Source organism: Nyctereutes procyonoides, unplaced genomic scaffold (assembly GCF_905146905.1).
Source record: "Nyctereutes procyonoides isolate TBG_1078 unplaced genomic scaffold, NYPRO_anot_genome, whole genome shotgun sequence".
Taxonomy (NCBI): Eukaryota; Metazoa; Chordata; class Mammalia; order Carnivora; family Canidae; genus Nyctereutes; species Nyctereutes procyonoides.
The window spans coordinates 36,333,257-36,356,830 of record NW_026575131.1 but is presented as its reverse complement, the minus strand read 5'-3'; the positions used below and the strand labels follow the sequence as shown (position 1 = coordinate 36,356,830).

General features: G+C 46.9%; 1 protein-coding gene across 1 annotated transcript in view; it reads left to right on the top strand.

The window, feature by feature from the left end:
• Positions 1–23,574, top strand: part of CACNA1D (calcium voltage-gated channel subunit alpha1 D) — a 300,604-nt gene that overhangs the window by 222,746 nt on the left and 54,284 nt on the right. The window contains exons 17-30 of the mRNA XM_055342673.1: positions 1,088–1,202; positions 1,587–1,656; positions 2,482–2,548; positions 3,310–3,457; positions 5,782–5,911; positions 9,272–9,331; positions 11,974–12,080; positions 13,817–13,904; positions 14,507–14,614; positions 14,702–14,754; positions 16,376–16,522; positions 17,959–18,160; positions 20,202–20,360; positions 21,663–21,773. Coding sequence (XP_055198648.1) covers positions 1,088–1,202; positions 1,587–1,656; positions 2,482–2,548; positions 3,310–3,457; positions 5,782–5,911; positions 9,272–9,331; positions 11,974–12,080; positions 13,817–13,904; positions 14,507–14,614; positions 14,702–14,754; positions 16,376–16,522; positions 17,959–18,160; positions 20,202–20,360; positions 21,663–21,773 — 1,565 coding nt within the window. The remainder of the gene's footprint in view (positions 1–1,087; positions 1,203–1,586; positions 1,657–2,481; positions 2,549–3,309; positions 3,458–5,781; positions 5,912–9,271; positions 9,332–11,973; positions 12,081–13,816; positions 13,905–14,506; positions 14,615–14,701; positions 14,755–16,375; positions 16,523–17,958; positions 18,161–20,201; positions 20,361–21,662; positions 21,774–23,574) is intronic.

Below are 23,574 nucleotides of genomic sequence, written 5' to 3'. Positions count from 1 at the left end.
CCCTTGATAGGTTACGTTTGTGTTACCCAGCTGAGATTTCAGATTGCATAGGCCCTGTGGGACAGTGGTGTGCCTCTCCATCTCAGGGTTCGTGAGCTTCCACAGTCGTGCATGCCAGTGGCCATGCAGCAGCCAGGGAGAAGCATCGTCAGAGAAGGAGCCATCTTGACTTACTTCCCTCTGATCCTTGGCTTCTCAAAAGTGTATTCAACTGCTGGTGAATAAAAAAAACAGGCATCTTCCAGAAGATTTTAGAACCTTTTTCAGAATTTTTTTTCTATCATCCAAGGAAGCCACATATACATTATAGGAAGAGCCAAAAACCTGATAGCTTGTTCAGTCACCTCACTTTTTAGGACTTTAAAACATAATATTCAAGCACAGTAGTCAAAGATATAGCTACAGTGGGGCTATTCAAAAGAATAGTTGGGGTACCACCTGGCAATACAGCAGTGTTTGTGCAGCAAATGAATGAATGAGCAAGTATCTGCAGACTCTGAAGACCATTTCAGATGAAAAAGAACTCAGACTGCCTTGTGCAATCATCATCTTGAATAATGTGTAGTCTTTAAAAGGGTCTGTTTTGGAAAGCACACCCTGGGTGTGTGTGTGTGTGTGTGTGTGTGTGTGTGTGTGTGTGTTATGCATACATGTGTGTTTTAAAAGAAAGAAAAGATACACAAAGCAAAATATAAAACGCATAAAAACACCATGTTCATGTTATAGATTGTTTCATGCAGTGTGTATTATAGCCATAGGTACCTCGGGGTACAGAGACACATGTTTGTGTAAGCACACACATGAAAGGAAATGTTGAAGTTTGTAGATTTTCATGGGTTTTAGTAAATCTGAATTTTGCTTCTTTCCAGACTGTCTTCTACAACTTTCTAGGGGTTTTTGTTTTTGTGTGTGTGTTTTTGTTTTTTAAGCAGGCGTTGGTCTTCTCATCTTATCAAATGTATACAGCACTAGGGGACAGTCCCCTGTTACCAGCCTTCCAGAGCACAGAGGAGGGTGACGTTGTCATTGTGGATCACAAGTAGTTGTGTTTAGAAATTGTGTTGTTCCCTTAAAATGTTCAAACTAGATATCCTACTGAATGTCTTCTTGGCCATCGCTGTAGACAATCTCGCTGATGCTGAAAGTTTGAATACTGCCCAGAAAGAGGAAGCTGAAGAGAAGGAGAGGAAAAAGATTGCCAGGTAACCCTGTTTGCATCCATGGATGGAATTTCGGTCAGAACCCAGGCTCTGGGCTCTCCTTCCCTCAAAGCCGAGAGTAGGAGTCACATGGTCTCATGTTTATAGAACCTCTGTGGTTAATTTTGGTGTCATAAAATAAAATAAATGATGCCTTCAGTGCTGATGAGCTCTTGCATGAGAATTTTAATGAGATCTATGTAATGAAGCCAGTACACCATGGTGAACGGGAAGCTCTGAGTGTGAGTTGTGCTATGTTCTTACTGTTACAGTTGTTTCCAATTAAATTCTGTCCTTCATCAGGCCGCTGTTGATTCAGAATCTGGATTAGCATTTTTATGCATAAGAATATGGCTATATGGTTTCTCGTGTTCTTTTTCCCTGTAGAAAAGAGAGCCTGGAGAATAAAAAGAACAACAAACCAGAAGTCAACCAGATAGCCAACAGTGACAATAAGGTATATATCCTGAAATAATTCTCTCCTTTTTGTTTATAAATGAATCTGTTGATACTGTCATTAGAGTACCATTTACACCATGAGAAGTATTCTGTGTGATACTTGGTGTGAGAGTGTGGCACACCATTGCAGACGCTGGCTTCTCAGGGGGATTCTGGATGAATTCAAGCGGCTAGCTGGTTATTAATCAGTGTTTCACCAAATAACCAGTATGACATGTATCTGACTGGGGGACCACTTATTTTTTCTTTATTGAAATTGTGTCATGAGACCTGACGTGTTAGTATCTTCTCGGTGGGGGTTCAAGTAGAGGATTGTTAATAGATGTCTGCCTCCAGAAGGAATCTTGGAATTGGAGGTCTGGGTGCACAGGGCTATGCTGTCAAACTTCATCCCACTCAGGAAAGCTCTGGATTTTTCATTTGTCTGTTCCTTAAGTCAGTAAATACTTAGAGTGGTTACTGTGTGGCAGATACTGAGGATCAGCAATGAACAAGACCGATGAGGTCCTGTGTGCATGGAGCTCCCATTCTAGCAGGGAGACAGGAATCTGCTGTGCAGTTACCATACAGCATGTGGGACACTGTTGGGTAGAGAGAGGCATGGCTGGGAAGGAGTTAGACCCACTTTCTCCTCATCTGCCCCCAGAGCTATGTCTTAAGTAGAACTATCACTGGGGACACCTGTCCATAGGCATGCATGCACTTATGTGCAACAGAGCTTCTCTCCCTGTACTGAATGGCAGGGCTGAGTCTATACTTTGGTCCTCTGCAGTGCACTGAAGTCAGAGTCTCCCCTCCTCTCAAGACCTCTCTGTCATCCTAGGTTACAATTGATGACTACCGAGAAGAGGATGAAGACAAGGATCCCTACCCACCTTGTGATGTGCCAGGTATGGTGACAGGTGTCACTGAGGCCAGTGACAGGCTTTCAGTTCATGTGTGATATAGCTTTGCCACCACTCAGTGATCAGAGGCTCAATCTGTGGCTGGCCAGCCCAGCTGGGGTGATGGTGGATGGGGAGGCTGCTGAGGCCACGGGGCCAGTCCCCTTGTGGAGCAGTTAGCCTTGCTTTTTTTCTCTTGGTCACCCGGGTAGCTTACATAATCCAAAATCCAGGTTGTGGGGAGAGAAAGTGTGAGTGGATCAAGGCAAGCCCCACTTGTCCTGAGAAATCTTTCTAGGAGGCAACCAGACATTCCTACTGTTACCAGACTGCTCACCTGACCCTTTCACATTTGCTGGTGCCTTTATTGGCTGATGTAGCAGAGACTGTGGGGGAGGGGGTCAGGGGGTAGGAATGGTTGTGTGTGGCTTGAAGTCTCACGCAGTTTTTCAGGGTGAAGCTGAGCAAGGCTACTGGGGAAACAGCTGGGTACTGGGAGTTATAGCAGTGAGAATCCCACTGCCAGTACCCGCTACCTGTGCTTAGATCTGGAACTGCTGGGAACCTTCTTTCCAGTACTGCACACTCACAGACAGGCACGCTTCTCAGCCCTTCACAGGAACTCAGTCCATATTCGGAAGGGTTTTCATTAATGTAAGCTAATAGATGTGAAAGTTTGCTTTCTATATGAAATTGCGAACAATAATTCAAACCCAAATGCAATCGTGTTATTTCATGCCTATAAAAAAAAAGTGTCTCATTTACAGTAGGGGAAGAGGAAGAGGAGGAGGAAGAGGATGAACCTGAGGTTCCTGCTGGCCCCCGTCCTCGCAGAATCTCAGAGTTGAACATGAAGGAGAAAATCGCCCCCATCCCCGAAGGAAGTGCATTCTTCATTCTGAGCAAGACCAACCCGTAAATACTCAGTTTCTGATTTCATTGCTGCTGTGTCTCACCTGTCACCCTCCAGATTGCTCGAGGGGATGCTGCAGATGGGGTAAAGGAGGGTGGTTCACAGCCCTTCTCTGTGCCTTTGCATTGGAGTCCCTGAGTCCTTTCTGACCCCTCTCTTGCCCCAGCCTGCCTTTTTCCTCTGTCAGTCTCTTCCTGGCTGTCCCATTCCTGTATGGAGGTGCTGTTAGGAGTATGACTGGCTCCGAGGAGAGGTGCCATCCCAGACTCTCCTCCCCCTTAGCCCCTGTACTAGTCAGAGCCCATGGCTCAGGTGTCCACGGTTGTCACCTGTGTTTTCCATCCAGAGGACCCTTTCTTCATGAGTGGGCCCTTTTGTTGAGATGCTCTGAGGATGATAATTTTGTGACCAAGTTCTGCATAGCATCTTCATTTTGAGATCCAGTTTAGTTGGTCACCTGTTCCCTACTGGGTTTTATGGCGATGGAGTGATATTGTTCACTGATATTTTATAGGTGGTAGCTATTCAATTCAGCCCTATGATATCCTGTTTAAAATAGCATTTCTCATGTTAAATTGATATGGTACTCACCAGGAGCACGGTACTTACAAGTACTGCAAGAGGATGACATTTATTTACTAGCTGGTTTCTAGGTTTTAAATCATCTGAGACAGATGGCATACCAGGGAGAATGAATAGCTCCTGGAAAGGTTTCTAGAATTATAGAAGCATTTCTTGACTGCCAGAGAAGGATGCTGTGGAATTCACAGTCCCCAGGGAGACATAGGTGGGAAGCAAGGCTGCAGTCCTTAGTAACTTGAGGATTTGATAGTAGTTTTTATAGCTCATCACTGTTGAGAGTTTGAGTATTCTCTTTATTTTAAAATTTAAAAAAAGATTTTATTTACTTATTAGAGAGCATGAGCCAGAGGGAGGGCAGAAGGAGAAAGACTTCCCACTGAGTCTCCCTAGCCTGACTCTGGGCTCAGTCCCAGGACCCTGAGGTCAAAATCTGCTTAACTGATTCACCCAGGCACCCCTGGGTGTCTCTTTAAAAAAAGATACTGAGCTGATGTTACTGAGGCCTACAGCTCACTGGGTCCACATATATTGAAGGAATGGATTGACGTCCCCCAAAGCTGTGAACACTCCTGCACTCACTGCTTTGGATTATTTCCCCAGACTCACCTGCTAACAGCTTGCAGGCCCTCCCAGGGCACATCCCAGCATGAAGCAGCCCCAAAAGGGAGATTTCTCATAAACTTGACTCTAGTTTTGAAAGTGAAAAAGGAAAATATTTTCAAGGGAAAATATGCATGTATTCTATAGGCTAAAAATTAAATCTTTCAATTCTAAAATCAAATGTTGAGGTTAAGGGTAGTCTGGCATAATTAGCCCTTGGGATCTCAGGGGCAACAGGACACTGAAGACTGTCACATGGTTCATAAGATCCCTATACAATTCTTGCATGATGCAACTTTCACTCCACTTTCTTAGGTGTGCTTGTGGGTTGACTCCAAAGTTTAAAAACAAAAACAAAAAGCACTTATGACAGAATCTCCACGTAACAGGAGATTTTACCAGCCTGTCTACTACATTTTCATACAGCCAGGCTGCAGTGTAAAAAAAGGGGTTCGTCTCCTTTTTAAGTTTTAATTCTTAATTGAAGTCTAGTTGACATACAATAGCCTATTGGTTTCAGGCACACAGCATAGTGATTTGACAAGTCTGTACATTGTGCAGTGCTCACAACGATAACGTTATTACAATATTATTGATGATATTCCCTATGCTGTACTTTTCATCCCCGTGACTTGTTTATTTTATAACTGGAAGTTTGTACCCCTGGATCCCCTTCACGCATTGCTCTCATTCTTGTGAGCTGTTGCAATGAGCTCTGAGCTCAGATTCCTTCCTAAGGCAGGGAAAGGAAGCCACTGGGCTTCATGTCCTAGTGGGAAACTATTACCGTCCTGCTGGATTGGAAATTTCCCTCAATCCTTACTAGCTGCATCACCTTAACACATTTCAAATGCTTAAGCCTCAGTTTCTCCACTTGGAGCAGGACAATAATACCCACTTTTAAGGATTTGATGAATGATGTCTATGGAGCCCCCACACAGAGCTGTGGCACTGTGGGCCTTTGGGGTCTGCCTTCTGGGACTTTGCAGGGGCTCACAGTCAGGTGGCTCTGGTTGGCCAGGTGCGAGCATGGGTAGCAGGCAGACAGCTGTCCTCTGCCTGACGTGTCACCACGAGTAGCCCCAGCATGCAGAAGGCCCTGGCCTTGCCCAGGGCTGTGTCCATGCAGCGGCTTTCCCCACAGGATCCGCGTGGGCTGCCACAAGCTCATCAACCACCACATCTTCACCAACCTCATCCTCGTCTTCATCATGCTGAGTAGCGCCGCCCTTGCCGCCGAGGACCCCATCCGCAGCCACTCCTTCCGGAACACTGTAAGCCACAGAGCAGGGGCAGGTGGGCGGGTCTTCCTCTGGGATGAGCACCGGTCACTCAGGCAGGGCTAAAGGGTAGAGGAGGCCTCTCATGCACCTGGAGGCATCTGGTATTTCGGGATGTGAGTGCCAGGCAGGGGGATTTGTCTCATCACGACAAACCTGTTTCGAATCCCGTCCACTACACTTCATTTTAAATACTCTGCAGTAACTTAAAGTGCCTTCAGAGGCCCTCTTCTCCTCCTCTTCGTTCCTTGCTGCCAACGCCCTGGTCCCTCTTTTCGCCTCCCTGGTCAAATTCACATCCACCCCTATTTTGAGGTTTCTGCCCACTTGGTAGCATCCAGCAGGAGAGAAATTAGGAGTGGAATCAGGTATGTCACATGCCCAGAAGCTCTCATTTAGGGACATAGGCTGAAATTCACAGAGCAACTTGGTTTTGTTATTGGGGGAAACACAAGTGGCAGGGGGGCCATGGTGTGTGGAACTGAGTGGTGCAGTGGAGAGGAAGAACTATGTTTTGGTGGGGCCAGGGAGGGGTTTTACAAAGAAAACAAGTCGACAGTTAAGGTTTCTGTTATCAGTTTTGTACTTTAGGGAGAGCACGCTTCCACTGCATCTGTGCTATACAGAAACTATTTCTCAAATAGTTCTTGCCTCTAAGCAGCCCCATCCTAACAGTTCAGCTCATTCAGCTCTGAGAACAAAGACCAACCCAATGGTGACATCACCACTTCAGAAGACCAGCAGTCTGTTGATTGCTCTGGCCTTGATACTATAGTACAATTTCAGGTGATGATCAAGGAAACCCAGAGGAGGGAGGCCTGCAAGTGTGCATGTGCGGCCATTCAGCATTGCTGCCTGGTTAGTACCTCTCTGGGTACCTCAGATTCTGAGAGATTTGAAGATTCAGACAAATCACCAGATCAGTGTCCCAGGATTTGGGTTGAGACCGTCAAGCCTTGTGCTGTGTCTTTTCATTTCCAGTGCTTTTGGTTTGAAGCTTGGCAGACCTGATCTATCAGACTGATAAAACATGGGCGCTCTGCTATGCAGATGTTAAAGAACTTCCTTCCTAAGGCACATATTGGCGTTGATGGAAAGACAAAGGCCATGCACGTGTCTTAATCTGCACTCACAGATCAGGGCTTGTGTTAGAGGTTCTGAGACCGTCTCTCTAAATGTTCAAACGGAGTGAAGACCTCGGTGTCATTGAGCTCCATCACAGAAAGGAAGCACAAGAGGAAGAAGCTGTTTGGAAAAAAAATACCATTATTGACAGACTAGGTCAGGAGCTAGTCTAGAGCACAGATTGACAAGGAGTTAATTGACATGGGGCCTCATGTTCTTATTTTTTATTTTGATTACTTCCCCATGAGTTTATTTCCTGGCTGCTCTTTCCAACAACGTTATTGTTCTTTTTAAACAGATGTGTGTGTGTGTGTGTGTGTGTGTGTGTGTACGTGTGTACGTACGTGTATTACTTGTCAAATACTACAGTGTTGATTGTGGTGAGAATGCTTAACGTGAGATCTACTCTCTTGATAAATTAAGTGTACGAGCCAGCATTCTTAATGGTAGACACTGTGTTGTACAGCAGATCTCCAAAACTTACTCATCTTGCATGTCTGATACTTTATACCTGTTGAACATCTTCCCATTTCTCTCTTCCCTGGCCCCTAGCAATATCCACTCTACCTTCTGTCTAAGGGTTTGACTACTTTAGATACCCCCTGTAAGTGGACTCAAGCAGTGGTTTTGTTGTTGTTATTGTTTTTACCTTAGCTGAGTTATTAGTAAACAAGGAGTAAATGAACAAAGAATAACATGAATCTGAGAGCTTTGACCTTCAGCACCAAGTTGGGTTGTTGGTATGTGGGCAGTGGTGTCTGCCTTGACTACATGGGTGCTTTTCAACATGAACGGTCCTTCTGTGACCTAGTATGGGGTATGGGGGAAGGGGCAGGGGTTTGCAGTGTACTGGAAATACCTTTCATTGCCTGGCTAGCAATACAAATTTACAAAAGGTTTCCATCAAGATCTATAAATCTCAAAACAGAAATGGTTTGGACAATGACTACTCTCTGGAGAACTTCAGCTGAGGACAGTTGGCCTTTGTAGCAGGAGCCCTCCCTGACTGTGGTGGAGCAGTAAAGGGCTCCCCTGGGCTGAATCCCATCCTGAGGGGCTCTCAACTAGCATTTTGCAGACCTCATTCCTTGCCCAGCCATGCTGTGACCAGCTGTGTGGCTTGAGCAGCTGCCCCCTGACCCTTTCCCAGCATCCTCATCTATTACCTGAAGGGAGTTGGTCTGAGGGGTCTCCACAGTCTCTTTAGCTCTGATCTCTTCAGTTCTTTCAAAGCCATAGAGCATAACTGTGAAAAAGAACAGCAGCCAGAAGGCCTCTGTAAGTGGCAGTCTTGGCTGCCATCTTTGTGGTTGAGGGTCCCCTGTGAGCATCCTTAGTTGAGCAGTCAGATTCTTGCCACACCCCCCCCCACAAACCCCCTGCACCACTCACCTGCCCACCCAGTAGCTCTGAGAAGATGCAGAAACCCAGGAAGAGTTCTCTGAGCAGGACTCAGTAGGGGAGTAGATGGCATTTTCAGGAATACTGATAAAATAGCCTGGACTAATAATTCAAAGGCCAGGTCAGTCTGTTCTTTGAGTGTGCCCAGCTAAGTAAAAACCAAACAAGATCCCAGTGCTGGGGGAGAGCAGTGTTAGATATGGAGCAGAGGCCAAGAGTTTTACTTTACAAGTTACTTTATAAGTAAAAATACAAGTTCACTTGCAAAGTAAGACTCTTCCCTGAGGACTTCTCCAGCCCTGCACCCCAGTGAAGAAAGGGCATTTACTCCCTGATGACACGGGCTGGAATTGGAAGGGGCATGTGGAAGCTTTTGGCCCCACTGGATGCCATTTACACCTTTATTTACATTTCCCCACCTATCCGAAGCTAAGCTAGATGACAACCTATTTCATTCAGCCAAAAACTGTTAAAAATCCAAAATGGATATAAGCCTCCAGTCTTTTGTCACCAGTTTGTCAATGCGGTGCTCCGATGAGCAAAGGTTATTAATAAAGCGCTTGTAGAAATGAACCTCTGTCCATCCGTGACAGGAGACAGGGAAGAGAGCCCACATGAGTGGTTGAAGGAGGTAAGTCCCCAGATGCTCTTTGTTGGTCGCAAAGAGGAGCTGCAAGCGGCCAGATGGGCGCACCTGCCCCCAGAGTGGCCGGCCTATCCCTGGAGAACGGGTGTCTGACTGCATGCAGGGGTCCTGCCTGGGGGCGTGCAGCTGTCAGAGTTTGTCCGGATGCCTGTTTCTTATGTCCAACATGTTGTACCTTGCAGATACTGGGTTACTTTGACTATGCTTTCACAGCCATCTTTACTGTTGAAATCCTGTTAAAGGTAATGGCTTTTTCATTGATCCTCATATACTCTAAAGCAGCTGTAGCAATAATAGTTGCAATTCTTTGTTTACCTTCCAGATGCTAGGTTATGCAGATTATGTCTTCACTGGTACTTTTGCATTTGAGATCGTTTTGAAGGTAACAGGTTCCACAGCAGTGTGTCTAAGGGGCCCGCTCCTGTGTGACACACGGCAAAGAAGCGTGAAGTGCTTTTGACTATATTTATTTTTTGCCTTCTGTGATCAAGCTACACTTTTATTTTTTTTAAAACCAAAGGATTTTTTTTTCCTGTAATCATTCAACTTGTTTTTGCTGTTTCTTTTTAACCTTTAAGTGCATGTAGGAGCAACTTTGGCTTCATTATAGTGACTGGAAATATTTTGCTCCTCTTTAAACATATCCTCTGAAATTTGTCATCTGATAACAGATACAGCACTTTGTGTGAACCTTCTTCCACCTTTCCTGACCTCAAAGTCAGAGGAAAAGCACTTATCCTATGAAGGGAATGTATCTCTCTTCATTTCTTTGAACTGTTTTCAGTGGCCTGAAATAGTAACACACTATTTTCTTGCAATGGGATTTGCAAGATAACCCGGGTCTATTTGCATTGAGATATTTTGTATCTGTTTTGATGGATGGGCTTACATTTATGCAAACAAAAAGGGCACCCTTTGGACGGGGCACCCTAAATGTACTGCCCATGCATGAGCTCACAGTTGCCATTACTGCATGTGGTTTGTGTACTGACTGTGAAGGCCATCTGGGGCGAGCTCATTCCCTGTGCACTCAGAGGTCTGAAGACCCGCAGCAGACAGCCAAGAAGCCCCCTGACTCACTAAGTGGCATGGGTCATTGCAGTCCCAGGACAGCGTGACCCTTGACAATGGTCAGAGCAATCATCTGCTAGTGCGAAGACAAGCTGGGAAATTTTCACTACAATTTTCTTTTAAACCATTTTGAGTTTTTATGTGTGCATCTCAGGGGGGAAAATGCATTTTATGTTAGACTCCTGTGAAACTTGGGCTCTTTATAAAACCTTTTATAAAATGAAACCTCGATGAACTTTGTTGGGGAATGGGGTACTTCGAGTTACTTTCTTTTATTTTTGTTTAATGATAACATCAGCACAAAACCAACCAACCTCTGTTTAAACTTTTGTTAAAAGTCTAAAAATTCATATTTACTTTCCTGCCTTGAAGCCAGTAACTGTGGCTGACAGTTCTCAGTGAGAACCGTACCAGGTTAGCAATTCTAACAGCGTCACTATAGTGAGGAGCACAGACACATAATACACAGGGGTTAGAGGTCAAGGACACTCATCCTGCCTCTATTTGATTCCCTGAGCTGCCTTTTTTTTTTTTTTTTTTTTTAAGTTTCCTCAAACTGGGGGACATGCTCCACTTAATCTGTTAGCCTGGTTCATCGAGGTTTTATTTTACTTCCCATATTTTTTAGTTGTTAAATGAAGACAGTTATTTTTGGGCATGGGGGCAAATGAGATACAGGGTTATTTAAAAGAGATAAAAAACAATTAATGCTTTTAAATTTCTGGATATTTGCCTCAGTGGCTTACAATCTTCCAAGTTATTCTTCATTTTAAAGATGTGTTAGAGGGTGTGGAAAACAAAACTTAAAGCCAGAAAGATTCAGAGAATGGAGATTTGTCAAGGAGCATCTAGCTTCTGCAGTGGTGGTTCCTGCTAGCCATGGGAAGGCCCGGGAGGCTATGTGACGATTTAGTTGAACCGTATCAAAAAATAAAAATTACCATTTTTATGGGTCAAGAACAATGGCGTGTTGGCAATTTCATATGGTAACAGCTTCCCGACTTTAGCCCTCTTATCCTGGACTCACCTGAGCCTTCAACTTTTTTTCTTTTTTTAAATGCACAGTGAACTCTATGTACTTTACTGTTTTTACTCTGGAAACTTCCTCAATAAACTTTTGCATTGCCAGTAGGCAACTCTCTGGAGCACCCGTGGTGTGGGTGCCTGGTGCATGTGGCATATGACTCCAGAGCTGGGTGACTGCCTAGGGGAGAGGCCTGTGCAAGCTTCCCAACCACACCTTGCACATGATCGAGTCACTGGACTTGGAGGTGCCATTTAAACTGGGTCTCGCTGAGCGCCATTAGCAGCAGGCAAGGGCCCACCCGGTAAAGCCATGCAAGTCTCTCTGAACAGAGCCTCTGAGCACTGGCCAGTGCTTTTGCCAGCCCCACTGGGAAGACATGCTGGGGTGACAAAGGCTTTCCTGGGGCCTCAGGGGCCAGAGCTAGCATGTTGTGGGGCAGCCAAGTTATCTGTGCAGCTATGACATCCTGATGAGCAGGGCCATGTGGAAACCCTTCTGTGACAGGCTCTTTGGACCTGCCCATGCTGGGTTCCTACGTGCAGTTTGTCATTGCTGGAATGGAGTCTAGACTGGTCTCTTCTTTTGAAATATATCTGAAATAACCTTCCCTTTTCCATCTTTGAACAAATATTTGGTTGCTCAGCCCTGTTGGTTTACATTTCTGGCTTCCTAATGCATGCTTGTTAATAAAGTCATACTTTTCTCAAGGTCTTGTAAAGAGCCCAGGTTTTGTTTCTTCTGAGAGGAAAAAAAAAATCCATAAATCACTCATGCTTCTGTTTCTAGATGGCGACTTTTGGAGCTTTCCTCCACAAAGGGGCTTTCTGCAGAAACTACTTCAATCTGCTGGATATGCTGGTTGTTGGGGTGTCACTGGTATCATTTGGGATTCAGTAAGTATTCTGGGGTGAGTGTGGGAGTGTGAGCAGAAGACTGTTGGGTAGGGTGGTTTATGTGAGGAATTTTAATGTAAGTCATAAAGGCCTGGCATTATTTTAACAATTACATGAAGTTACCTGGGAAAGCTTGATTTGTGTGCACGCTGGAAAGCATTGGGACAGTTCATGCTTTCTCCTGCTTCTCTCCATGCCCCCTGCCAGGTTGGAATTCTTATTCTGTGTGATATTTGCTTTCAACAGAGAAGTCTTGATGAGAGAGAGGGAAGTCAGATTCTAGCTTGGGTCCCTCGAGGACCTTAGTTCTCATACGAGGTAGGAGAGGGCCTCTGGGGGCCCTTTCAGCTTGGATATCAAAGGCTTCTTCCTCGACCTCCAGGATAGGACAGCTGCCATGACCCCTTCCTCTTGGCTTCTACAATTTTCAGCTAGGAGGGGCAGATGCTATAAGTTAGGGCCCTAGGGCCTTTCCATGGCCTTTGCAGATGCCCCAGCTGCACACTGCCTGTCTATTCGACCCAGGGGTCTGGGCAGAGGCTCCAGTAGGAGCATCCCACAGTGGCCATGCTTCCCTGCTGATTTTTTTTTAAAGATTTTATGTATTTATTCATGAGAGACAGAAAGGCAGAGACGCAGGCAGAGGGAGAAACAGGCTCCCCAGGGGAAGCTCAATGTGGGACTCAAGCCCAGGACCCCAGGGTGCTCAACCACTGAGTCACCCACATGCCCCTTTTCTGCTGATTAGAGGTACCTATGCTCAGGTGATGGCCATCAGTACCCCATATGAGAACAGATGCTCACCTATAACCTCTGAGCCTAAGTTCAATGGAGAGGCTGCATCCCCCTCAGGAAATTAAAGACCCGTACCTGAGACAGCCCTCTGTGTTAGTCCTTACCTCCTACCACTGCCCGGGGCGGGGGGCGGGGGGAAGCCAGGAGTTACAGCTGGAGGGACATTCTCACAGCATCTTTGTAGCTTCCAGAAATTCCCAGCTGCACCTACCTTCTCCCTGCAGCCCTTGTCACTGCCTCCCAAGCATGTGTTCCAGCCATCTACAGGGCCCCATCAACTGCGTTCTCCCACTTGGGGCCTTTCTAGTGCAGCTCCCTCTGCCTGGAGCCCCTTCCCCCTTTTCTAGCTAACCTGCCCCTCTCCCTGGGACTCACCTGGCTACCACCTCCCAGGCTCCCCTAGGATGTGCTCTCCTGGCAGTGCATCCTCTCCACTGTCAGCTCCACCACCATACAGGTGGTGATGGAGTCTCTACCACCCAACATTGAAGTAGGAGGCTGGAGAAGTCCAGCACAGAGCAGGTCTCCCAACTTAGAAAGCAAAACCCACCAAACAAGACCACAGCCTAAAAGCCAAGGACTGCCTAGCATTTACATAGAGTGAAAACAACAAAGCAAATTCCTAAATCATGACACACAAGTAAGGGCTGGAATGGAGTCTAGACTGGTTTCTTCTTTTGAAATATATCTGAAATAAGCTGCCCCTTTTCCATCTGTGAATGCCTATTGGCCTGGCCCAGGATGGGCTGTGGAGTGTGTACAGGACAGAGAAAGACCCATGTGTGAGAGAGTGTGTGTGTCTGTGTATGTGTGTGTCACAGTGGGAGGTGAGCTCAGCTCCACGTGGGCAGTCGTCCTACAGTGAAGACCACCTGCAATAATTTTGAAGTATTTTATCCGACTGTAATACACCCTGCCTTCATTCTTTGCTCTTTCCTTAGATCCAGTGCCATCTCCGTTGTGAAGATTCTGAGGGTCTTAAGGGTCCTGCGGCCACTCAGGGCAATAAACAGAGCAAAAGGACTTAAGGTTTGGGCGTCTGCCCTCTGGGCCAAGCTACTTTGGTTGGGGCCAGAGGTGGGCTGAGGCATGATAGATTTTACAAGGTTATACGTTTGGAAATCGCATTTCTAACCAGTGACACTGCCTCTGGCAAGTGCTGAAAGCATTTTACGAACGATTTTCTTTATCTTTGTTAATTTATTTTTTTAACGTGATTACTATATATTTTTAAAATTATTAATATTTTCTCGGGATTATTTTGGTCTTTAAATCTATTTTCATGCAGGTTGTGTAAAAGGTCAGAGGTTTTGCATTTCCAGAGTCCATCTATGGGGGGGCAGGGGTCCCTGTGGACCTGTGTGCCAGGCAGTGCTGTGCCCTATAGTGTTTCTTTGAACTAAACCATTTTGGAGGAAACCAGGGAAGGGGCTGGTCTATAGGGGTGCTTCTCCCTGGTGGCCACAATGCACCAGGGGTCTCCCCACAGATAACTACCTGAAAAACCAGTGCAAGGGAATGCAAAGTTGGAAAATCATATAAAAATGCACATAAACGTAGAAAACCTTGGCTAATATTAGCTCACCCCAAGACTCAAACAACAGAGGCAGATAACGCTCCTCTCTCCCCAGCATGTGGTCCAGTGTGTCTTCGTGGCCATCCGGACCATTGGCAACATCATGATCGTCACCACCCTTCTCCAGTTCATGTTTGCCTGCATCGGAGTACAGTTGTTCAAGGTACGGGGAATGTGCCTTCTGGCATGAAGCCCAGCTGATCACTTTGCAGGGAGCCTGCATTTGACTGCCCGTCTGTTTTATATGTAGGGAAAGTTCTATCGCTGTACAGATGAAGCCAAAAGTAACCCCGAAGAGTGCAGGTGAGTGTCCTGAATGTGAGAGTGGGGAATGAATGAGGAAGAATAGAAAATTTCAAGGATCTGACTGTGCTCACATTTCACAAGTTTTCATCATGGACTGCAAGAGTCTTATGTGCTCAGCTCGTGGCTGGAGAGATGGGGGGGTGGTTTCATTTGAGATGACATTCACATATCATGAAATTAATCATTTTAAACTGCAATTTGGTGACATTTAGTACAATCAAACTGTGATACAAGCATGGCCTTGATCTAGTTCCAAACCTTCATCACCCCCAAAAGAATGGAGAGATGGCTTTTGGTGTTTGCCATAGATTCTCTAAATGGGGAGAAGGAGTGCCCTAAAACCTAAAATAACAATTATGAAATGCCCCAGAGAGCCCCTCCTTCCAGCCACTTGGGGAATTTTTTCCCAAACCAGAACTCAAAGCTCCACTCTCTGGCATTCCAGAGCTGGCTAGCCCCTTCTGACAGGTTCTTCAGACTACCTTTCTCCCCATACTCCCAACACCCACATTTGGGCATATTTTTCTTCACAAGAATGGACAGAAGAGAGACAAGGTGGGAAACACCTGTGTCTCTTATCCCAAGATGTCCAGAAGAATGTGAAGCAAGGCATGGAACCACTGCCCAGAGTTGTAAGACCATGTAGTCCGTGTTTCCCTATTCCTTGGGTATGGCGCCACTGAGGTCTGGCTGCTGGCACTGCTCACAATTGTTTGGGGTTTCTTTTCAACAGAAGGTGCAAGTCAGAGTGTGCCAGTTGCATGGTGACTGGTTGTGCACCACCAGGGCCACCCTCCATGTAGGCTGTGGGGCGGGGGTGCCTCCTGCCATGGAGCAGCATGAGAACAGACAGAAGACCCCTTCTCTTCTCTCCCTAAGCCCTTTCCCTTTCCCCTCTGTGACATAAAGGCATTGGCCCCTTTCCTGAAATGAAATTCAATGACAAATATTGTGTACCAGAAATTATAGAATTATCTTAACAAGGAAAACTGGGAGTATTGTTAGTACAAAGAGGAGGAATTTGATGACAACCAAAGCGTAGATAAGAGAATACCCAGGTGGGGGTGGGGGGCATGTACCTGGGTGGCTCAGTGGTTGAGCATCTGCCTTTGGCTCAGGTCATGATCCCAGGGTCCTGGATTGAGTCCCATGTCGGGCTCCCTGCATGGAGCCTGCTTCTCCCTCTGCCTGTGTCTCTGCCTCTGCGCCTCTCTCTCTCTCTCTGTCTTTCATGAATAAATAAATAAAATCTAAAAAAAAAAAAAAAGATACCTTGGGCTTGTTTGTTCTCCAGAGCTTATGGAATTCTCCAGGCCAGAGCTTCTGATCCTTCCATATATGCTTTGAGCCCATTTATCCATGAGAGCATTTATTATTCGGTAGGTTTCATTTGTTATCAGGCATATGCTAAATGTCTGCTTAGCGGCTCTGGAGGATGCTTAACCTTAGTAGGTACTCGATGATTATTGGAATCTTAGAGTAGATTAAATGCAGGGCAACAGGATGACAAACATGCTGGCGGGCAGACTGAGCATGATGGTGCCCGTACGTGGGCTTGGGGCCGCTGGGACTGATTTCATGTCAAGCCAGGACGACCCACACTTCTTTTCCTCTCTAGGGGGCTTTTCATCCTCTACAAGGATGGGGATGTTGATAACCCTGTGGTCCGGGAGAGAATCTGGCAAAACAGCGATTTTAACTTTGACAACGTCCTTTCTGCTATGATGGCGCTGTTCACGGTCTCCACGTTCGAGGGCTGGCCTGCGTAAGTATGGAGAACACCTATTCCCAGTGCTCCTGTGTGCCGGACACAGATGGCTGCCGACACGTCACGTCTTTCACTGGCCCACTCGCTCGCTCACACATGAAGCGTGCTATTGGTTCAGCTCCGTGCGATGTGTTGGGTTAGCAGTGGGAGAAACGCTTGGCTCAGCATGTTCCTCCCTTTGGGGACCAAACCTAGTCAGTATCACATAGTCCAATCAGACAGGAGGGCCTACTGTGTCGGAGATGCACAGAGTAGGGTTCTGAAGAATGGCTGGGATTTTGATGAGTAAAGCTAAAACACACACACACACAGAAAGAAGAAAGAAGGGAAAATACAAAAGGAAAGTCTCTTGCACCTTTGGTGCTCTGTGTTCTGATGCCCACCCCAGCTCCTGCCCCTGCCACCCGAGCATACATCCCTCAAGAGGCCCCAGTGTCAAGTTGCCATGCCCAGAGGAACTGCAGAAGGTGGATGAGTTGGTTCTCTCGGGTTGGCAGAACTCTCTGGATGCATGGGAGAGTTGGAGTTATTTAAAGGAGATCCTGTGGAGTAATAGGACAGTTGGGTGGGGTTTGTTCATTAGGGAATTGGGCTGGGGAGCAAAGAGGCAGGAGTAAAGCCCCTTCACTTTGGGGAGGCACTGGCTATGGCTGCAGTCTTGGGTTTTCAACAGTGTGCTTTAGTAAACCAGGGTGGCAGCTGAGGGGAAATGAGTAGACTTGGGACTTAGTGCTCAGAGGAGCTGGGCTCATCTCCTGATTCTGCCCCCAAGGAATGGGATTTTGGTCGCTTAGATCCCTCCCTAAACTCCCAAATGATGGGGATGACTGTAATGTCTGCCTTTCCAGATGGATGTGTAAGTGTCCATCTGGACAGCGCGCCATGGGATGGGTTCCTTGGCAGCTGAATCTGCATCAGTGGGGGGATAAATTTACCCTGGGGGTGTTACAGTAACTCTCCCCCTCCTGTTGAGAGTTCTGCTTAGCCTATATTTAATCTCTGCGTATATTTCACTTTGGGGAACCTCTCTTAGTTCTTTGGAAATCCTGGGTTGCTTGCTTATTATCTTTGTTGGCATGTGTACAGGTTTCAGTTCCACCAGTGTCTTACATGTGATATCCTTCCTCTCTGCTGTCAGTAGAAGGGGGCATTGTTGAATATCCATAAAATCTGTTTCTTAGCCCTCAAAATATCCATCACCAAATGTATCTCAGGTGTTCCCTCCTCTGGGTATTGGGCCTTAATGCTGAGGAGACATCTGAGTGTGTGTGTGTGTGTGTGTGTGTGTGTGTGTCTGTCTGTCTGTCTGTCTGTCCAGGGGCTGGGGGGGGGGTCTGACAGGAAGGGCCCTCAGAGGCTGTCAGAAAAGGTGCACAGTTGGGCTACTTGGGCTGAGCAGGTAGTAGGGCTCACCTGGTTCTTCTGTTCACCAGGTTACTGTATAAAGCCATCGACTCAAATGGAGAGAATGTCGGCCCCGTCTACAATTACCGCGTGGAGATCTCCATCTTCTTCATCATCTACATCATCATCGTGGCTTTCTTCATGATGAACATCTTTGTGGGCTTCGTCATCGTCACATTTCAGGAGCAGGGAGAGAAAGAGTATAAGAACTGTGAGCTGGACAAAAATCAGGTTAAAGTCACACACTGTTTGGGCTTCTGTCCCTTGAGCAAGAGAGGAGTAGTGGCTTGTCTTTTGCCAGTTTCCTCCAAGCACAGAGAAGGGCATGCACCCGCTGGCTGTCCCTCGGGCTCAGGCCTCGTTTACAGCACCCTCTCAGCCAGTTTGAGTTACTGCTGGGAAGAGTGAGCTTTCCAGACACAGAGGAGACCTTGTAATTCTGAAACCCACCCCACTCTGTGGATGAGAAGTCAAAGAATACTTAGGCCACCTTCTGTGGCTGTGACCCACTAGTGATGGCTCAGAATCTTGGTGGGGGATGTGGCCAGGGGCTGGGAAGTACCCACTGCTCCTCCCACAGTCCTTAGTGGGGGGATCGTGTCTGATCTCCTCAACCTCAGTGCTATTGACATTTTAGGCTAGGTAATTCTTTGTTGAGGTTTGTGTACTTTGTAGGATGTTGGGTGGAATCCCTGGCCCTTTACCCACTCAGTTCTATGAGCAATGCACTGCCCTGAGTCTTGACAACCAAAAGAGTCCTCCAGACAGTGCCAAATGTCTCCTGCTTGGGAACCATTGATTTAGAAGGAAGTGTCCTATCCCACTGCAGGGAGAGTCACTCACTTTAAACCTAGGTCTAAGATTATACTGGTGTCACTCTCTCATTAGCTACTGTCTTGTTCAAACCAATCTAATAGCAGCGGGGGGGCCCTCTGCTCTGATTGCATGATGATGTGAGAGAGGAGAATTCCTCCTCTCTGGGCTTGCTCCCTTCTTTCTAGATTGAGGGCTCCCAGGAGTCCCTGCTAGAGGTCCCTTCCAGATGTGAGAGGGAGAGTATGCTCTGGAAGTTCCCCCTGGGCCCTGGTTCGATAGCACCCCTGTTTGATGATGATGTAAGGAGTAGGGATCATCTGCCAACCTGGGCTTCCTGAAGGGAAGTGGCTGTAATGAGGCAGTCTGTCTTGGGCTGCAACTGTGCCCCCTGGGGAAGTGAGGACAAAACCAGCTGGGTTTGTAGAAAGATGTTGCTTTGAGCTGTCAGAGCTTCCCTTCAGATCCTGTCAGTGACGGTCAGCGGGACGCCTGGCACAGCTCTTCTTCATCCCCTGTTATCCCCACCTCGCAGCCCACGGAAGAATAGCAGGGCAAAGCCAGGCTGGCCAGGTAGCAGAACCAGAGCTACCATTGTGTCACCTCTTGAGGTCCAGAACAGATTTGAATTAGGGGTCCCTGGAGTCAGTGTGTGAGGTCACAGCAGGGCCAGATCCTAGACAGAGGGTACCTGTCTGAAGTCAGAAGCCAAGGTCAAAGCAAGAGAATGGGAGTAGGTCTGGATCTAGGAGCAAGTGGCACCTTAAGCTGAGCCAAAGGGGTTGGAGGCTCCCTCTGGGCTGCAAAGGGTGGATCAGTCTCAGCCCCAGAGTGAGTGGGAAGGACAGTGCTCTGGCCATCATTACTACCATGTCCTGGGGATTCTGAGATGAACATGACAAGCTCCTGAGTTTCAGAAGGTCCCAGGTAAACACACAGCTACTTCACTAGCAGACTCACGTGGTTAGTATGGTCTGACTGAGCTATCTCGTGTGGCTCCAGTCTCAGGGAGTGAGCCCAGCCCCTGGGGTTCTGGAGGATTTCTGTGCCTCTTGTTACCTGGCTTCCTTTCCTTGAGGTGGCATGGGCAGAAGGGCAGGCATAACACATGGGCATAGAGGAAGGGCAGGGACAAGGCCTGCATCAGGCCTCACTCCTCTGCTGCCCACAGGACCTCAGGCAAGCCACTGCCCAGGCTAGACCTCTGCTTTAATGAGGAAAATGGAAGCAACCTGGGTGCTCCATTCACCCACACCCCAGGTTGCTTTGAGGAGCCGATGAGATGGCGGAGCTGGTATGGCCAGTGATGTGACGTGGTGTGGTGCTGATGGGGGTCGCTGTTGTGGCTTCGCTGGTTCACAGCCCTTCACAGTGGATGTGCGTTCAGAGCAGACGAGACCTGTGTCCTCCTCCCATGGATATGCTCAGGACTCCTCCTTGCTCTTTTCTGCCGTTGCAGCGTCAGTGTGTTGAATACGCCTTGAAAGCACGTCCCTTGCGGAGATACATCCCCAAAAACCCCTACCAGTACAAGTTCTGGTACGTGGTGAACTCCTCGCCTTTCGAATACATGATGTTTGTCCTCATCATGCTCAACACACTCTGCTTGGCCATGCAGGTAAAAATGGAGACAGCCGTGGGGATCACGTCTGGGCCTTCTGCACAGCCCCCTGCCCCAAATTCTGAGGGCGGAATGCCGCCCCCTCACAAGAGAATGGGTTTGATTTTCTGATGAGTCTGGGCTGTAGTTTGGCCAGAGTCCCAATCTGGCTAACAGTTCTCACGGTAGACGTTTAAGATGGTTCTTTTATTTAAGAGACTGTATGGTGTGACCATAAGTAACATTCTCATGGAGCCTCAACCTGGGATCTGACTCGATAAACACTTAGTGTAGGCCTCCTGAGGCCAGGGAGCATTTAAGAACTAAAGTCTTGTCTGTCTGGAGTAGGGTAGACAGGTATTGCAATCCTGCCTTTACTCCTGACCCGCTGGCCAATCTTGACAGGGTAACTTAAATCCCCTGAGCCTTGCTTTCTTCTTTGGCAAAATGAGAACTCAATCATACCTATGTCAGAGATAAGATTTTCACGTCAGGCACTCAGCCTGTCACAGAGCAAACACCCAATGTTGAAAAACAAAACATAAGTCACACTCCTGTCTTCACGGAGCACTTAGAATGGTGGTGGGGAATCTTCCAGTTTATGGAGTAGAGTTTGGCCTGCATTATAGCTACTTCTTGGTACCCTGAGGGCAAGACATGTAACTCCCTTCAGTTGGCCAAGTTGGTATTAACAGTGAACATTTCCAGCAGTTACACTGTCAAGTAGATATTACTGTAGGACAGAAGCAAAGGCCAAGGTTTAGATCCATTCTCTGCACTGACTTTAAGAAGTTAAGCAAATCAACCCAACTCCCAGTGCTGTCTGGAAAATGGGTCTAAAAGCCACCAGGGATACGTTCTCTGGCATGTTTTTTTTTTTTAATTTAAGAAGTCTTGATGAATGAGAAGGGCCACATGTTGATGTAGATAATACTACCTTTTCTTGAATGTGGACCTGGATGGCATCAAATTTATCCCCAACCAAATCCTGCCTTTAGTCATAGACATTTTGGGTGGGTTCTGCCTTGGACCTGGGTCAAGGCCCTGAATATAAACCCTGTGGGGAGGAAGGGTGGGTTCCCTTCATCCTGAGCAGAGGAAATAGATGTCTTTCCCCTTCATCTTCCAATCATCCTCATTCTGTCAAGGTCCCCCTGTGCTTTGTGGTGAGTTAACCGTGTGCTGTTGGAACCACTGGAGATTGCCTCCATGTCCAAGCAGAGGGTGGATGCCTGCAGGGAGCAGGGGACTGGGGAGCCTCCTTTAGTGAGGATGGCTGGACCGGGCCTCTGAGAACTGTGCCTCTGTCTTCGTCCGCAGCACTACGAGCAGTCCAAGATGTTCAATGACGCCATGGACATTCTGAACATGGTCTTCACTGGGGTGTTCACTGTCGAGATGGTTTTGAAAGTCATCGCATTTAAACCTAAGGTGAGTCTCTGAACCCACTTCTCAAAGGCTGTTGCTGAATCACCCCCAGAGAAGCACACGCTTCCTGTTCGTCTTGTGTTACTGAGTTATGCTGAATTGTTGTGGCCAATAACTGGGTTATCACCTGAGAACGTTAATATCTGATTAGGGCATCTGTGTATATAAGGGAAAACAAAACTACAAAATCTCATAAAAATAATTCTGAGAAAAAGAAGGGGGGACAGAGTTGGGAACTTGTAGAATGGAGACTTTTGAACCGGGTTTTCTGTCTCTAGCACATCGTGCTGTCTCAGAGAAACCTGCCTCATTGCTCGAGCATTAGACAAACTGTTCTAACAGAACCCATCAGACAGAATTCAGCCTTGATTTTACTCTTAGGTTTCCAGGAGAAAGACTTTGGGTTTATTTGGTCTTAGTCTACAGCCTCTTTTTCACCTTTTTATGGAAAGTTCTACCAATTGGAGATCTCTTACCATTTATTTGGCTTAGAAAAATGTCACTGACTTTAAGACAAAACAAGACCTGAGATTTTTAAACGCTGTTGGACTAGTCAGCGTATCGGGTTGCCTTTGGGGAGGGAGTGACCCCGGTCCCAGGTCCCACAGTTGTCAATGTCTGTGGTCCAAGAGGCTGACAGAGCAATGTCAAAGAGCATACACAACCTTGGATCCAAATCCGTGCTCCCCACTTGCTAACGAGAGTGATCTCCTTAAAGGCTCTGTGCTTCACTTTCCTCACCCGTAAAATGAGGACACTACCAGGCCTGTTTCCCAAGGTGGTTGTGAGGGGTAAAGAATCACTATCTGTGCCATGCTTAGAAAAGTGCCTGGCATGTAGTAACATGCTGCGGACACATCAGTACTGTTATGTGACCACCACCACCATCATCATCAAGTCACGGTGCCCCCTCATTCTAAAACTGTAGACAGAGGAGCAAATCCTGACTGAGCTGTGGGACATTTGACCCTCAGCTTTTTGCTAGCAAAGCCCCCCAACCATCAATATGAGGCAGTGACAGGATCTGGGGACCCCGTTGTTGGTTCATCTGTGCGTAAGGCATCTGACAACACTGGTTTTACTGAGACTTGGATTATGATATGATGGTTTCGCATACTCCATATTTACATGGAATTCTAATCCAAAACTGTTCCTTTCTTTAATTTGAATTAATCTTTATGCAATCTTTATCAGATCTTTGTGGACCAAAAAGAAAGGACACTTGTAAGTGATCACTTGGGGTGATTGCAGTGGGGTCACATTTGGCACCTTACGCATGGCCAGATGTTATTTACTGTGACTTGTCCATATCTACCTACATAAACATCTCCTCCTTTTCCAAGTTCATCTTAATTTCCTTTGAAATTTTTGGTTTGCTTCCCTATCACCTTTACTTCTTTGAACAATATTTGGATTGATGAAAAAGGTTGCCAAGTAAGAACATCAAAAAAGAGACAACATGGATCGTATCCACGGACCATTTCTAGATCTCCTTGCCATGTCTTCCCTTGCCTGGTGATTAAGTTCTGAAGTGCTTCAGAGCTTGCTCTGGGCTGAAGGGAAGACACACCTGCCCACGGCATGTGTGCATGAGACAGAGCGTGTGTGTATCTGTGTGTGAATGCGCACCCACTAGCAGGCCAGAGCACCAAAGGGCTCGTACACCCCTCTGCCCAGTAAACCACTGATATCAAACCTGGGAGGAGGGTTTGGTGGCATGTGATCACACTGGTGATATCAGGAGGGAAATGAGTAGCTACTTTTTAATCAGTACTGATTAATCAGAGTGATTAAAATGAGTGAT